The sequence below is a fragment of the Ananas comosus genome, unplaced genomic scaffold (assembly GCF_001540865.1).
Source record: "Ananas comosus cultivar F153 unplaced genomic scaffold, ASM154086v1, whole genome shotgun sequence".
Taxonomy (NCBI): Eukaryota; Viridiplantae; Streptophyta; class Magnoliopsida; order Poales; family Bromeliaceae; genus Ananas; species Ananas comosus.
Window position 1 is genome coordinate 17,537 of NW_017893596.1, and position 14,242 is coordinate 31,778.

Genomic DNA, 14,242 nt, shown 5'->3' on the forward strand with positions numbered 1-14,242 from the left:
CATCACTTCACACAATCGAAATGCGTTTTTATTGAGACTCCTTTCTCTATCTTAGCTAATACTAGTTCACTGCATAAGGCGTTTTCTGTCGTTGATCTTATTTTGGTCTTGTATTCCAATATTCGTCGTGTTTTCTTGTCGACGTTTATATGGTTATATCCCGTGGCTAGACAAACTTAAAAAGAAAGGGCTTAATTCCGTAAAAAAAAATAAACTTTCCGTCAAGTGTTTTTTTAGTTTATACAAGAACCTCTCAGGGGCCGAGACTAAAGAAGAGTTCGATTGTCCTTTTTCCGAAATCTTTACTATTCGGTTTATTTGTTGTGTTTTTTCGGTAAGCATCTTCAACAGTCAACAGTGTTTCGTTCTTTTAACGTTTCGTCTGGTAAGCGTTCTATCTTTACCAATCGAAAAACTCGGGACGAGTTTCTTCCACGAGAATTTGATACATATTGAGTCGGTTTATGTAATAACTTATAAGCGAGTGTTAGTTTTGATAGATGTTTACGTTTTCTTGATCATAAATCTACCGAGGGTGGTTTGTGATTTGACAATGACTTTTTGGTAAATCTAGTGTTTGTCAGATGTGATGAGTTTTGAGAAGGATTGATTAAAAATCAAAGAAGCCTGCATTAGGGATACAGGAATGTTCAAGTTTGAGTCTGTCTTTAAAGACTTTGTATTCTGTGGTTATGTTCGATTCATGTAATGGCTACTTCAAATATTGATTGATTTACCTGCTTTCGTTTTGTTCCCCCTTGGTTTCTCCATGAGTGCCAAAACGAAGGTAAACTTCGTAACCGCTTTGGCAGACATTGTATTTACCTTGGTACTATCTTACTTCTCGTTCTCTGCCTTCACGAAGTTCGTCAGACTAGACATTCGTTTATCTAACTCCAGTTTAAAATTTATTGACGTGAACTTTGACTTTGTAAGAATTAGCAGGAAAACGAAGTCTCTTACAACCAGAGAATTGTTGTCATCGTCTTATTGTAATTCTACCCTTCGTCTCTAGTGTGTGTTGTTCTAAGGTTGTGTTAATATTTTCGATGTACTTTTTGTTCCCGATAGTTCCCTTTGTATTTTATATCTTTACTGTGTCTCTGATTTATTTTAAATCATGACAACATCGATACCTCCATCTCTGTCGTTCTAGTCAAATCAGTAATTACTGTTACCATTGTAGTCATGTCCTTTGTTTCTGTAGTTGCCGAAATGGCTACTTTCTCTATGTTCTCTTGTATCCAATCGTCTTGTTCACTGTACTACCGACGTTTTTTTCTTCTTATTGTTACATTGGTTTACCTTACAACCAATATATTTTATTCTCTTTACCTTAAAATATCACTAAGGTAACTTATCACCGTTGATGATTAAATTTTTTTTTTTAATGTATTGTATCACGCTACGACCACCACTGTCGTTTATGTCATCATAGTTATCTTAGTCATCTTCAATACCACCATATACACTAATCTCAGACTATGATGACCGTCGTCAACCGTTTTATTACTCTTACCGGATCCAGTCTTACACTCTAATTCTTCAAGAAAGAGACTGATACAAAGAGTGGTAAATGATAGGAGACGTATACCCGTTTTGGTGTAAAGAATATGATGAAGAAAGAGTCCGTATAGGAATGTTGTCATTTGAAGTCTTCTAGCTATAACTAAGAGACCTCAATTTACGTCGAGCTTTTCCGTTATAACTGATGATTGGTTGTAAAGACTACACAATTATAGTACCGACCTCTCGTAGAACTACATCCAGTCTTAATCTTCGTTGTTTCCGTTTGGGTTAAAACCCAGACAACGTGGTTCTCGTCGGTTTCTAAGATCTCGCCTTCGTGGTTTAAATCGTACGTACTCATCTTGACTACGATGTCTTGACTCGTCGTATCTTTTGGGACGGTTTTACCCTCAAATGAATTATCACACATTTTATTATTAATTATTGGGTAGATCCCATCCTTTTAAACAACGAACGTCCGGGACGTGGACCACGTTGTAGTCGGGTTCCTGTCGTTCCCTAGATGTCAGGTATGTAGGGTTTGGAGTTAGGTGTGGTAGGTCACTCAATGTCGGGAAAAAGTACATTTTTTACAAAAAAAACCTACCAACCTATTACCTTACTCTCTACACCTACAACCTAGTGACGGTCGGTGTTCGACTGTGTGATCCGCGGACGTTGTCAAAGAGGATTCTATATTTTCATATTTTACCACTAATTTCATTCGTATACGACCCTCAGATCCTGTCTAAGTCTTGCCGAATGGACTAACGTATAATAGACCTCTAACTCTTTAGTTGCGTACGAAAGCAGAAGGTCCTAAACTGTTCACAAGGAAGTCAACTCTACAGGTTAAAAAGTAAAAGGGTGTAAGTGGAAATCCGGGTTTGACTGATAACGTTTATTCTTTAAGGTCCTTTATCGTCAAAACTTTTCCATTAACGACGGTTTTATATTTGTGGTACATAATCAAAGTTATGTTCATATAATTTTTTTTTTCAAACTCATTATTGATGGATCGTATTTTCGTTTCTGACTTGTTGTTAAACTTCAAATTATAGTGTTTATTGAATATGTACTTGTCACTAGGTGATTAGTTGTTGTTTTTACACGAAGGTTTTTCTACTTCTGACTTGTCTATTGTGGAGATAAGTAGTGGTTTATACATGTTGATTGTCATCATCGAGTAAAGTGGTTTCAATTGAGGTTTGTTGTGGTTAGTGGATATTTAGGTTGTCTTGATTTCTTTAAGTGTGTTATTACCATGTTCTACTGATTTAATATGCGTATAGATTTATCCTACTCTTATCTAAGGACCAGTTGTGGTGTTCAAAATATGTTCATTGGATTTCATATCGAAGATGGTTCTTTTCCAATGGGATTACTCTTCTATGTTTGTTCTTTCGTTTTTTGTTTTGTTATGTTCTTTAGTTTTTTTGTGGTTTTTTTTTTGTTTTTTGTGCCTTTTTTTTCACGTTTTAGTCGTACGTTTATTTAGTTTAAACCCATGGTTTCTTTTTTGATTGGAGTCTTATAACTACAAGATCTTGGGATTTTTCCTATCTAAGTCCTCACGAATATCTACTTTGAGGTCGTAATCGATAAACAAAAGAACTTCCTCGTCGGTTGTTTGGATTTTATTCAGAAAGTTGACAGCTTTCTTTTACTCGACGACGTCTAAATTATCTAAATCTTCCTCTGTAGTACTCCGACTACTGTCCTTTCTGCGTTTCTTCGAGAAGTGGTTCCGCTGGACGTCTAAGAAAATACGGTTGCAGACGTTGTAGTTCTTTCTATAATGTAATGCTCCAGGGTAGTTGTTGAAGAGTTTTTTATAAAAGTTTGTGATAAAGTCATAAAATATAATTTTCGCTTTTCCTCTTTTTTTTTCTTTTTTTTTTCGAACCTTTGAAAGTTTTTAACGTAAAGGTTTTTGGTTTTGTTTTTATAAGTTAACTAGTATTCACTCTTTTTTTTAGGTTTCTTACTTCTGCGTGGTAGTTGTATAAAGGTCAGTCAATTCTCTTAGTTTTCGAAGTTCGGTCGATTGACAAGTACAAGTTTGAGGTGGACCGATTCTTAATACCTTTATCTCTGTTTTTGGTACGGTTTAAGTCCGTTTATAACATTCGGTCAGAGGAAAACGTGACGGTCGTTTGCGAAACTGTTAACTTCTGATCATAGTCAATGAGGGAGGCCAAATGCAACTAGTCTTGTATTACTGTTTTCTCAGAAGTTATCAAGCTTGTACGAATGAACCCGTAATCATCAATTGACAACCTTCTTCGTTCTAATTTTTTTGTCTATATCTTCAGTAATTGAATTTTATTTGGTGAACACCTTCAGCGTTTATTTATCTTTTGATTTTCTTGTGTTCTTTTATCTATTGACTAAATAGTTCAGTTGTTCGTGAGTTTCTCAAGTTAACGTGGTTAACGCTCCAAGATTTAGTTGTCGAGCAATTAAGAGACGGTCGTTACGTTAGTCGTAGTAATATTATCCTGTTGTTACGTTAGATTTTGTTCTTCTGCTGCCGTACTTTAACCATTAATTGTCCTGTGTACCCGAAATAGGACGGTACTCTTGTCACTGATTAATAGACCTACCATCTAACCTAGTAAGTAAATCTAAGACTTGTTGATTCCAGTGATGATCTTCAAGTTTATGATTAAATCTTAAAGAGGATAAAACAATCCGGTCGGAATTTAGGAAGATAAAGAAGTCAGTTCAATCTTCTTAGAACTCATTGTATATCGGTAGGAACTGAAGATGTTAATCCAGTTTGATCGTTCAGTCTTCGACGGTGGTATTCCTTTTTACCGTGTGAGTATACAGTTTGGATAGAAAACGGGACTGAAGTTGTTCATTCTTTTGTTTCTTCATGGAAAAGTCAAACTCGGTAAACGAACTTCTGGTAGTGTATACGTAGTTGCTCCATGAGGCGCCTCGATTCCTCTATAGGATGAAGGATAGGTTTTTACGTTGTTCTGTCCTATTCATTATTCCTTAAGGTTAAGTTCAAGAAGGTATTAAAGGCGTTAAGTTGTTTAGATAGTCCGGAATCGTATTCGTTTTCCAATTTATGTTTTCTTGAGGAAAGTGAAATCGGATACAGAGTTAATGGGGGACGTACTTTTTAACGTACGTAAAGAGTGAACATAGAGTTTGACCGTTTAAAAGTCTATAACAACTTAAGTTTACGTTTCGTAACGTTTTTACTCAACCACTTATTACAAACATCTTATACTACTACGTCTTCTTGGATTTTATTCATAACAGGTTATCGAACGATTAAAACCATCGCTTTTATTCTTTTGTTTCTCTAGAAAGCGTATTAAAATATAATTAGTATAAACAACGTTCAATCTCTTTACAAGTTTATACCTGCGTGTACCATACGGTTGAGTAAGATTTCATCAAACCGTTGATTTAAGTTATTAGTAGGGTTAAAAGGTGGGTTAAACTCCACCATTATTTCTCGTCCCAGTAATACTCTGCTCAATTTTACGTCAAGATAAAACAATTTAAATATGTCGTTTATTTTATTCTAGCTGTGACAATGGAGGGACGACAACGCCCCCTTCATGAAGTTCGATAGGCATTCTTCGAAGTCTTTCCCTTAGCGGAGCCGACCCTTTCTCGTTTGCTCGCTGCGGTAGCTGCTTTAGTTTAGGGAACGCTTCGAGCTTCCTCCAAAGGCTTATTGTCTCTTGTTGTGTTTGCCAGAGTCCTTGGGATTCTAGAGGAGCTAGGGGCGGCTGGATAAGAGGTGGTGCTTGTGGTTTTGGACGGCTTGCTCGAGGGCGAGGCGGCGGCGGGGCGACCGCTCGCGGGACTGCTTCCCCACCTCGAGCCGCGCCAGCTTCGCCGCCGGTATCCTCCCCAGCCTAGCCTTCCGCTCCGCGCGCTCCTTCGGCTGCGGGGACTGCTTCTCGCCCCGCTTCGCCCCCAGCCGCGGCAGCTCCCGCCTCACCTCGAGCTGCTCGCGCCGCCTCCGCTATTTTCTTCCAAAATTTACATAAACAAAACCATCACTGATATAAAGTGATTTGCCTTGCTTCAAGTTTCCAAAACATTAAAGAAAGTTGTCTGTCCAAGAATATCCTTTCTAATTTCCCTATGGACTGTCTGGCTGAGGGTAAAAACGAAAAAATAACTGTTGAATTCAATCCTCAACCACATTTTATTCCAAAGTAATTGCATAAATTTACATAACAATACACCACTGATGTAAAAAAAGAGCCAATCTGCCCTAATCAGGGGTGAAAGACGATTTCATCATAGAACAATTAGATTTGCTTGTGAAATTCACAAAGTAAGGCCAAAGTGACTTTCATACCTTTTAGTTTGATGTTGTTGTTTCTAGATATACAAGGCCCATCAAGTTTCTTATGCCTTAACTTTTCTATGCTCAATACTCATTACTTGATTTATCTGTTTCTCCCAGTTTCTTTTACTTCTGTTTATTTAGCCTTACCATATTCTTATTTTCCTATCGTTTTGATGTAGATAATTTGTAGAATTGCAGCAGAATCTATTCCTCGGGTTGCAGTAAACATTGCCTTTGTGATTGGTGCACTTTGCATGGTATGATCTAATGGCTATCAAAATTATCCATTTTACTTTAAGTATTTTAAAAGGTTCTACATAGGTATAGAACATAAAGAGAAAACTTACTGCCTTTTGTAAACCCACAATTTGGATACTTCGGCAATTCTTATTTAGTTCATGTTTGGTGTGGAAAGGGCTGAATATTAAAAGAAGAGACGGCGACAGGAAATGAAGGGGAAAAAAACTAATCTATTAAATGCAGATAACAAGCTGCTGAATGACTAGGAGGAATTGAAGTGTTAAATATGAAAGATGGGAGAAGATAGAGGTGCCACAAAATATTAGAAGTTAGAACATAGGCTTTCCTAACAATTCATAAGTATAGTTATAGCAATATATGGTATTACAGTATTACACTATTTACTGTAGGCAACTAGATAGTGAGGTCGCACATGAGAGAAATTAAGCACTTAAAGGTTGCCAACACTCTGCTGTATAATATGAATAATTATGTTGTTCACTCTTTCCAGCTTTCTTATCATTTATTGATTCCTGTGAACTATTCTCATAGTAAATCATTTTTTTTTATCCCTCACCCTTTTTTTACCCTATTATTGTCATTTTCGCTTTCTGCTAGTTGACTTATTATTCTTTCTATCATTTATCAGGCTGTTCCTCCGACGGCTCATTTAGTAGTTTCTGCTGCATCAGACTTTCTTCTTAAATGGTTATTTGAGTATGAGCATGAACATCGACAGTGGTCAGCTGCTATCTCTTTGGGATTGATATCAAATTGTTTTCATCCTACCGATAAAAAGCAAAAGTTCAATGTCATAAATGGACTTCTTAAGGTACATTGTTATGTTGCTTTTCCCTACTGACTTTCCTCATTTAGCAGCAAAAATTGCATGTGCCGATATGGTGCATAACAATATTGTCTTGCCACTCTAGATCTCATAGATTTTGAAGATCTTTTATTTAAAGCATTAAAAAGTTTTAGTATTATTTCAGGTAGTTCGCCCGTATTTTACTTGCCAGTGTTAGCTTGCTGCAGGATTTTAACAATTACTAGCCTAGGAAGTTAAATTCTAGGCTAAATAGCTAGAAATAAATCCATCACTTATCTTAAAAGATAGTTTTTAAGTTGGCTAAGGCTAAGAAAATGCGGCAATTTGATCGTTCATAGGGTATGACCGCCAATTTTAAACAGTTAAAACTCTGGAAACTAACATTCCATTTCTTACGGTTTTTTAATATTTTAAACTAAAGATTTTCAAAATTTACGAGATCTATTACAAATTGCCATACTTAGCAGTTAAACCTTCGAGATAGTAGCTTTTGCTGAATACTCTTACTCCCACTAGCATGAGTATTCTCATATCATCGGCCTGAGTTATATATATATATATATATATCTCTCTCTCTCTCTCTCTCTCAACTCGACTTTATGATAATTATCGTAAACATGAGAAAACGATAGCTAAAAAATCGGCAATCTAGATGTGAAATTAGTTAAGGTGGAAAATCGGGTATGATAAGTTAGTTGGTGGGTGAGTTGAGATCCCACTGGTGGTGTTTTGGAATTCCTTGGTGATAGTTGTATTGGTATGTTAAAAAGTAGGTTACCAATTTTTGAGCTATCGTTTTCCCGCGTAGAGGAGAAGAAGAAGAAGGACGGGAGAAGATATATATATATATATATATATATATATATATATATAAGAGATCGAGAAGGGACATATATGTGTGTGTGTGGTTCTTGGATGATTTCCGTACCCATTTCTTTCCACTGGGAAATGAAACATACAAAGTTATTTCTTTCGTTCTCGTCTTCTTTAAAAGTGGATAGGGTTGAATTATGAAAGTATAACTGTTAAATATATAAATGAANGTACGAAGGGCTCTATACTCATAAGAGGAGAGAGAGAGAGAGAGAGAGAGAGAGAGAGAGAGAGAGAGAGAGAGAGTAGGGCTTACTATACTCCTATGTGTATAGAGCCATTCGTATTCATAAATTGTTTTCTATATATGATGGAGCTTCTGAATTGACGATCCACTCCGTTAAATATGATCTAGAGTATTTGAAACATGTAAAAATAAATTGCGTAATTTTTCGAAATCATAATAATGTCCAACAAGCGGTCATAAAATAATTCGTCAAAATTGAACGACGTCCTAAAAATGGATGATCGGATCCTTCAATTTAAGATCAGTGTTATTGATCTTTATTTAGATAGTGAGTAGAATTTTCTATAAAAAATTCAACTGATTCCGATTCTCTTACATCGTTAAACTAACAAATATCTCATACCAACCGTTAAAAATTATAAATTTTAGATTTTTTTATTGTAAAATAAATAATGTCAAAAAATTATAAAATTTGATTTCTAAAAATTTTAAATACTCTACATAATATTTAACAATATAAATTATTGATTTTGAAGTTCTATCATTAAAAATAATTTATAAGTATGAAAGGGATGGTACTCGTAAGAGTCCAGTAGCTGGACTCATATATAAATACTAAGTTGGAATGCTTAGTTTGCTCCTTTGATTTGTTGTTTTGCAACCTCTTGACGTATTTTAGTGGACTAAACCTCTCTTTCTACATTGAATTATTTTAACTTGACCCTAACGAAAATGAAAAGACAAATAAAATAAGAAAAAGTTTTAATCAACCATTTAAGTGTGCACAAGTGCAGCTCACGAAGTTTGCGTGGGACATGGAATTATTAATTTCACTTTAATTTCAGGTCAAATATTAATTTAGTGACTGAGAATTAGAATGATCTAATGAATTAAATATTTTTAGAAGGATATATATATATATAGAGCTGGCCTCCTACGTTTTCGAAAATACGAAAGTCTTCATACTTGTAAATTTTTTTTTACTATGCGACTTTCAATTCGACGATCGATTCTGTTAGACATGATCTACGTTATTAGAACTATTTAGAAATCAAATTTCATAATTCTACACCGTTAAACTTACAAACGTGCCACATTGACCGTTAAAATAGTTATTTTTAAAACACTTTGATCACTCGGTAAATGATGTAAAAAAATTATAAAACTTGGTTTCGAAATAGTTCTAATAGTGTAGATCATACTTAACGGAGCCGATTGTCGAATTTGATGTCCTATCATCGAAAATAATTTACAAGCACACGAAGGCCTCCGTTCTGTCAAAAGCGCAAGAGACATACTCTTTATATGTAGAGAGTCCAGCTACTAAACTATTAATAGTATCGAGGGCTTGGTGCTATCGAGTTTTCCTCTATATATATATATATATATATATATATAGAGAGAGAGAGAGAGAGAGAGAGAGAGAGAGAGAGAGAGAGTGTGTCTGGCTGGGATACTATCAATAGCACAAAGCATTTGGTGCTATCAAGTTTTCTACCGTTAGATTTACCTCTTTTATCATTTTCAACCGTTAGATTATACTATTCAACCAACCACCCACTCAACCCTAGGGGGCCCACATCATCCTAACCGTACATCTTTTAATCTAATGGTAGAAAACTTAATAGCACCAAGTCATTGATGCTATTAATAGTATTCCAGCTTAGTTATATATATATATATATATAGAGTCCGGCTACTATGCTATTAATAGCACGAAGCACTTGGTGCTACCAAATTTTCCGCCGTTAGATCTACTCTTTGGATCATTTTCACCCGTTAGATCATACTATTCAACCAACCACACACTCAACCCTAGGGGGTCCACATCATCCTAACCACACATCTCTTAATCCAATGGCCAAAAACTTGGTAGCACCAACGACTTGGTGCTATTAATAGCATAGTAGCCTAGTTCTATATATATATATATATATATATTCGAGAAAAAGGTACTTGGAATATTGGATCAAAAAAGCATGAATGAACTGATTTCTTTTGCTTTAGTCGGAAATATCAAAACACGTTATCAATAATATTATCAGTGAACAAAAGTAAACTCCTCCCTAACCGAACACCCTGCCCCACCTACACAAAATCAAAACAGAAAAAGAAGAATGTGTAGGACTTCTTTTATTGCTTCTATTATTTTTTGCACTAAAATCTATCCATCATTTCACCACTGCACTGTCTGTTTTATACTGGCTATTTGTTACTCACAAATCATGGTCTCAGGTAATCTGTAGCAGTGAAAGTCATCTTGTGAGAGGAGCCTGTGGAGTGGGACTGGGTTATGCTTGTCAAGATCTTCTCACTAGGGTTGAAAGTGCTTCTGATTCAAGTCCAGAAGGAACTATGAGATTTGATGAAGCTGCATTACTTGACAATATTGTTGGTACTTTGTCTGTTCTAATATGCCAACTTTGTCCTTCTGTATCTGGTCCTTTCAGAGACCTTGGTGAGAGCTTTCCACTGGATAAGTATGGAATTAACACTTCAGAAGGATCACTTGAGGACAATGATAACTTGGACTTGGAAGAAGATGCTTGGGGTGTTGCAGGGCTTGTCTATGGTTTGGCCCATTCCGTTTCTGCCCTATACAAGGTTGGGGCTTATGATGCTGTGATAAAAATAAAAAGAATGTTAACATCATGGCTGCCATATGTGGACATGCCTGATCAAATCTCTATTTGGTTCGATGAAACTACGAAAATACCCCTCTATATTGGTTCGTGTTTGGCTCTTCCCTACGTTGTGGCTTTCTGCCAGAGAGTGGAACTGATCGATGATGATGATTTGAATGTTCTTTTCAATCGTTATACGTTTCTGGTATCTGAACTTTTGAAATTTAAGAAATCTGGAACTGCATATCAGAATCTTTTGTTGGCATCCTGTGTTGGTGTGGGTTCACTCCTTTCTTGTATTTTGAATGATGGGGTCCACTCTTTGAGACTTGATGATGTCAAATGCCTTCTGGATACCTTTAGGTGTATTTACAGCAACCCTTACCCTCCGTTAGTCCACTTGGCTGGGATGTTTGGAGTCGTCAATGCTTTTGGTGCAGGCGCTGGTGATCTTACTAACACATGTTCTCAGCCCATTAATTTGCAGACAAACTATGAGCAGGTCGCTCTCTCCCTCTCTCCCTCTCTCTCTCTGGGCCTGTTTGGCCCTGCTCTATGTTTTTCTGTTGGCCGTACCTTCTAACTAGAAGTGGCTGCAGCTGAAAGCAGAAGTAAATTCGGGGCCAAATAGTCTCTCTCTCTCTCTCTCTCTCTCTCTCTTTCTCTCTCTCTCACTCTCTCTCGTGTGTTGTGTGCGTGTGTGTGTGCTGTCATAGCTCAACTTTATCTTTTCTTTTATTAACCAGTCTGTTAATCTTGAAAAAACAGGAAGCATCTTTTATTAGGGGGCCTATACTAGCATGCCCTGCTTGTGAGACACTTTCCACATCATTGGTTCAGGAAATATTTCTTGTCTCCAAGGACTCTAAGGATCAAGCTATGCAAAATTTTGCAGCATGGGCTATTTCCTTTTTGAGAAATCGATTGTGGCCGATGGAATCTGATGGTGTGAATGGTTCGCAAAGCAGCTCCATTTCTCAAAGTTTTCCTGAGGATGCCTTAGTTTTAAAGCTAAGCTTATGGTTAAGGGATATAAACTCTGATAAGGTTTGTTTTATACTTAATGCAAGTTTATTACGTACCTCTGATCAGTGTATTCTTCAATTGTTGGAAACATCAGGTGCTCATATGTTTCAATTTTGCTCACTTCACTTTTTGTACTTTGTAGTCCCTGTTAACAAGAGCTCATATTAACATTATGCAGCTTCTTGGGTAAGCCACAAATCATAGTAACAAAGCATGGATATGTAATCATTCCTCATGCAAAAGAATAATTAAATATGAAAAGATGAACTGGTCACTTTGTTCCTGGTTTCTGTTTTCAGTTACTATATTACCTAAACTGAACTTTGTATTAATGTCCGTACTGAGAATTGAGAACTTTATTTTGCTTTAGTATCACAACATATACCTAAAGAAAACTAATAAATAGTGCAGCCTTGTGTTCTAAGGCTCTTTGGCTATTTTTAATGGTCTTTAGCTCAATTTGGTGAAAGGAAGGGTACAATGAAAGGATCTATAGAAAGTACTGGAGGTTCATAGGAGTTCACCATATAATAGATACCATAGTCATTTTTATACAATTTGTTATGCATCAATAACCATCAGTAAATTTAGGCCACCTAGAGGTAGTACCAAATAGTTAAAATGTTCACTTACTGTTTGTTGCATTGGTTTACATATTTTTACATGTTCTTTCATATTTTAAATGGTCCAATGTGAGTATTTCCTTGTTTTTACTGGCCCGCAGACAGGAAATAGGATTCATGCAACCACAGTTGCAACTGTTTTAAGATGCCTTTCAAAGGCTCCCAGACTACCTCCTTTAGATTGGGGAGCGATCATTCGGCGTTGTATGAGATATGAAGCTTACTTTCCAGATCTTTCAGTAGAACATATTCCTATGTTGCTTCGAGAAGAAAGCCTATATTTTTCCTTATCTCATGCGAGCCAAATAAGCCCCCTTTTACATTTCTTGGATGATTTAACTGACCTTTCAAGGTTCAGGACACTAGAGCCTCGCTTGCAATCTGTAGTACTTGAAAATCTCTCTGACCTGTTGAAACTATTCTCTGGTTCAAGATTGGAGAAACTATATGAGGATTTGTTCGAGTATTTCTCTTCTTCAACCTCATCATACTTGGTTTATGAACCGGAACAGAGAAGCACATTGAGAATGTCCATTTGGAAAGGTCTTCGCAAGTGTCTAACAGAGGACTTCAAGGGGTCTGATGGTTTTGGCAATATGGAGAGGTGCATGGAATGCTTGTTATCTTTGTTGCCAATTTCGATGAGTGATAGTAGGCAGGATGGAGTTGAAGAAGAGTGGTCATGTGCTATTAATTGCTTGGGTGCGGCTCCCCACAACTGGCTTGTGGACAAGCTGCAGGTTGTTATTACAACCCATTTTTCAGTGTTCCTCAAATTCCTTGAGACTTTGATATACTTTTGTCATTGAGTCTTTGAACACCATTTTTTTCCAAATTTCTTATGGAACGTATCTTCTTTGATTTTTTTTTTTTTTTTTTCACTTTTTGGGGTGTAAAATTGCTCCTCTTTCTTTTACAGGTTCCCACTTCTCACGTAGGCGGCGATTCTGATGAAATAGGAAAGAGAATTGTTGTCAAAGCTAGGCTAACGAGGATTGGTTGCATTTCGCCTTCTGAGCTGGGAAAACTAAAAGCCTATATATTTAATGCAAGAAGTAAAGGTAGAGTACAGTGTTTGATGTTGTCCTGCATATGGTAGTAATTTATATTTCCATGCAGTAATTTGTATTTCCTTTGTGGAACAAGAATAGTCAAGCAAAAGCCTGCTCCCATACGAGAAGGAGGAGTGATCCAAGTATCGCAGTGAAGACACAGGAGTAGTACGCCATAGATTGGTCTCTAGAAGACATAATAAGGTGGAGAGAAGGTGAGCATGTAGGAGTTCAAGAGCTTGCTGTGAGATTAAAAGAGTATTGTGTACAGGTGAGAGAGGCGGGCAATGGGAAGAAAGGCGTTCTTATCCTATGCCCTCTTCCTTGCTTGTTTTAGTTCTTTAGTCAATTGACTCTACGCAACAAAGTAAGATTATTAAGATCGTAAAGTATGTCTGGCCAAGAATGCGTTGAGTGAGAATGACACAGAATAACATTTATGAAGACTTCTATTTCTTTATCCTTTTCATGGAGCTCGTATATATGTCTACTTACAGGAATCTGCGGTGATTCCTTGATTGAAGTTCTGCACATGTCGACTGCGAAGGCATATTAAGCAGTGCTTCTGATGCCTCGAGATCAGCTGTGTAGGCAGACTACCTTCGACGTGAGGTCTTTCATAACATCAAATTATCAGAAACAGAGCATGTCGACTGCCCTGAAAGGCTTTGTCTATATTCTAAGAAATTACCATATTGCACTGTAATGCCTCTTTCTGAGAAGCTCATTTCACTAGCATGACAATGTGATTACACTAAGGCAGACTCTGTTGGGTACGTGACATTTTGGCCTTTTAAGTGTTTCTCACAAAAACCTTTGAGGTCGGGGCATGATACACAAATACATGCTAGTTCTAGGCGTAAATAAAGCACAATGGGGTGAGCATTCACAGCATGAGCTTATTATAACGAAACTATTTTCTACACCATGTCTTCAGGCCATTGCGATT

At 36.7% G+C, this 14,242-nt stretch overlaps 1 protein-coding gene across 1 annotated transcript; it reads left to right on the forward strand.

Annotated features, from left to right (window-relative positions):
• The first annotated feature begins 2,032 nt into the window (after window positions 1-2,032).
• Window positions 2,033-13,403, forward strand: LOC109706403 (protein RST1-like). The gene is made up of 9 exons (XM_020227212.1): window positions 2,033-2,039; window positions 3,489-3,520; window positions 4,270-4,332; window positions 6,019-6,096; window positions 6,729-6,911; window positions 10,204-11,094; window positions 11,361-11,639; window positions 12,343-12,981; window positions 13,161-13,403. The coding sequence occupies exons 1-9, from the start codon at window positions 2,033-2,035 to the stop codon at window positions 13,338-13,340; spliced, it is 2,352 nt and encodes a 783-aa protein (XP_020082801.1). The 3' UTR covers window positions 13,341-13,403.
• Window positions 13,404-14,242: the final 839 nt, after the last annotated feature.

What these genes read in the sequence shown, in the direction of transcription:
- LOC109706403 (XM_020227212.1), top strand. An exon ending in TGCGTGGTAGTTGTATAAAG is followed by an intron (nt 3,521 to 4,269) that starts GTCAGTCAATTC and finishes GTATATCGGTAG; the next exon opens with GAACTGAAGATGTTAATCCA. An exon ending in TCATAAATGGACTTCTTAAG is followed by an intron (nt 6,912 to 10,203) that starts GTACATTGTTAT and finishes TCATGGTCTCAG; the next exon opens with GTAATCTGTAGCAGTGAAAG.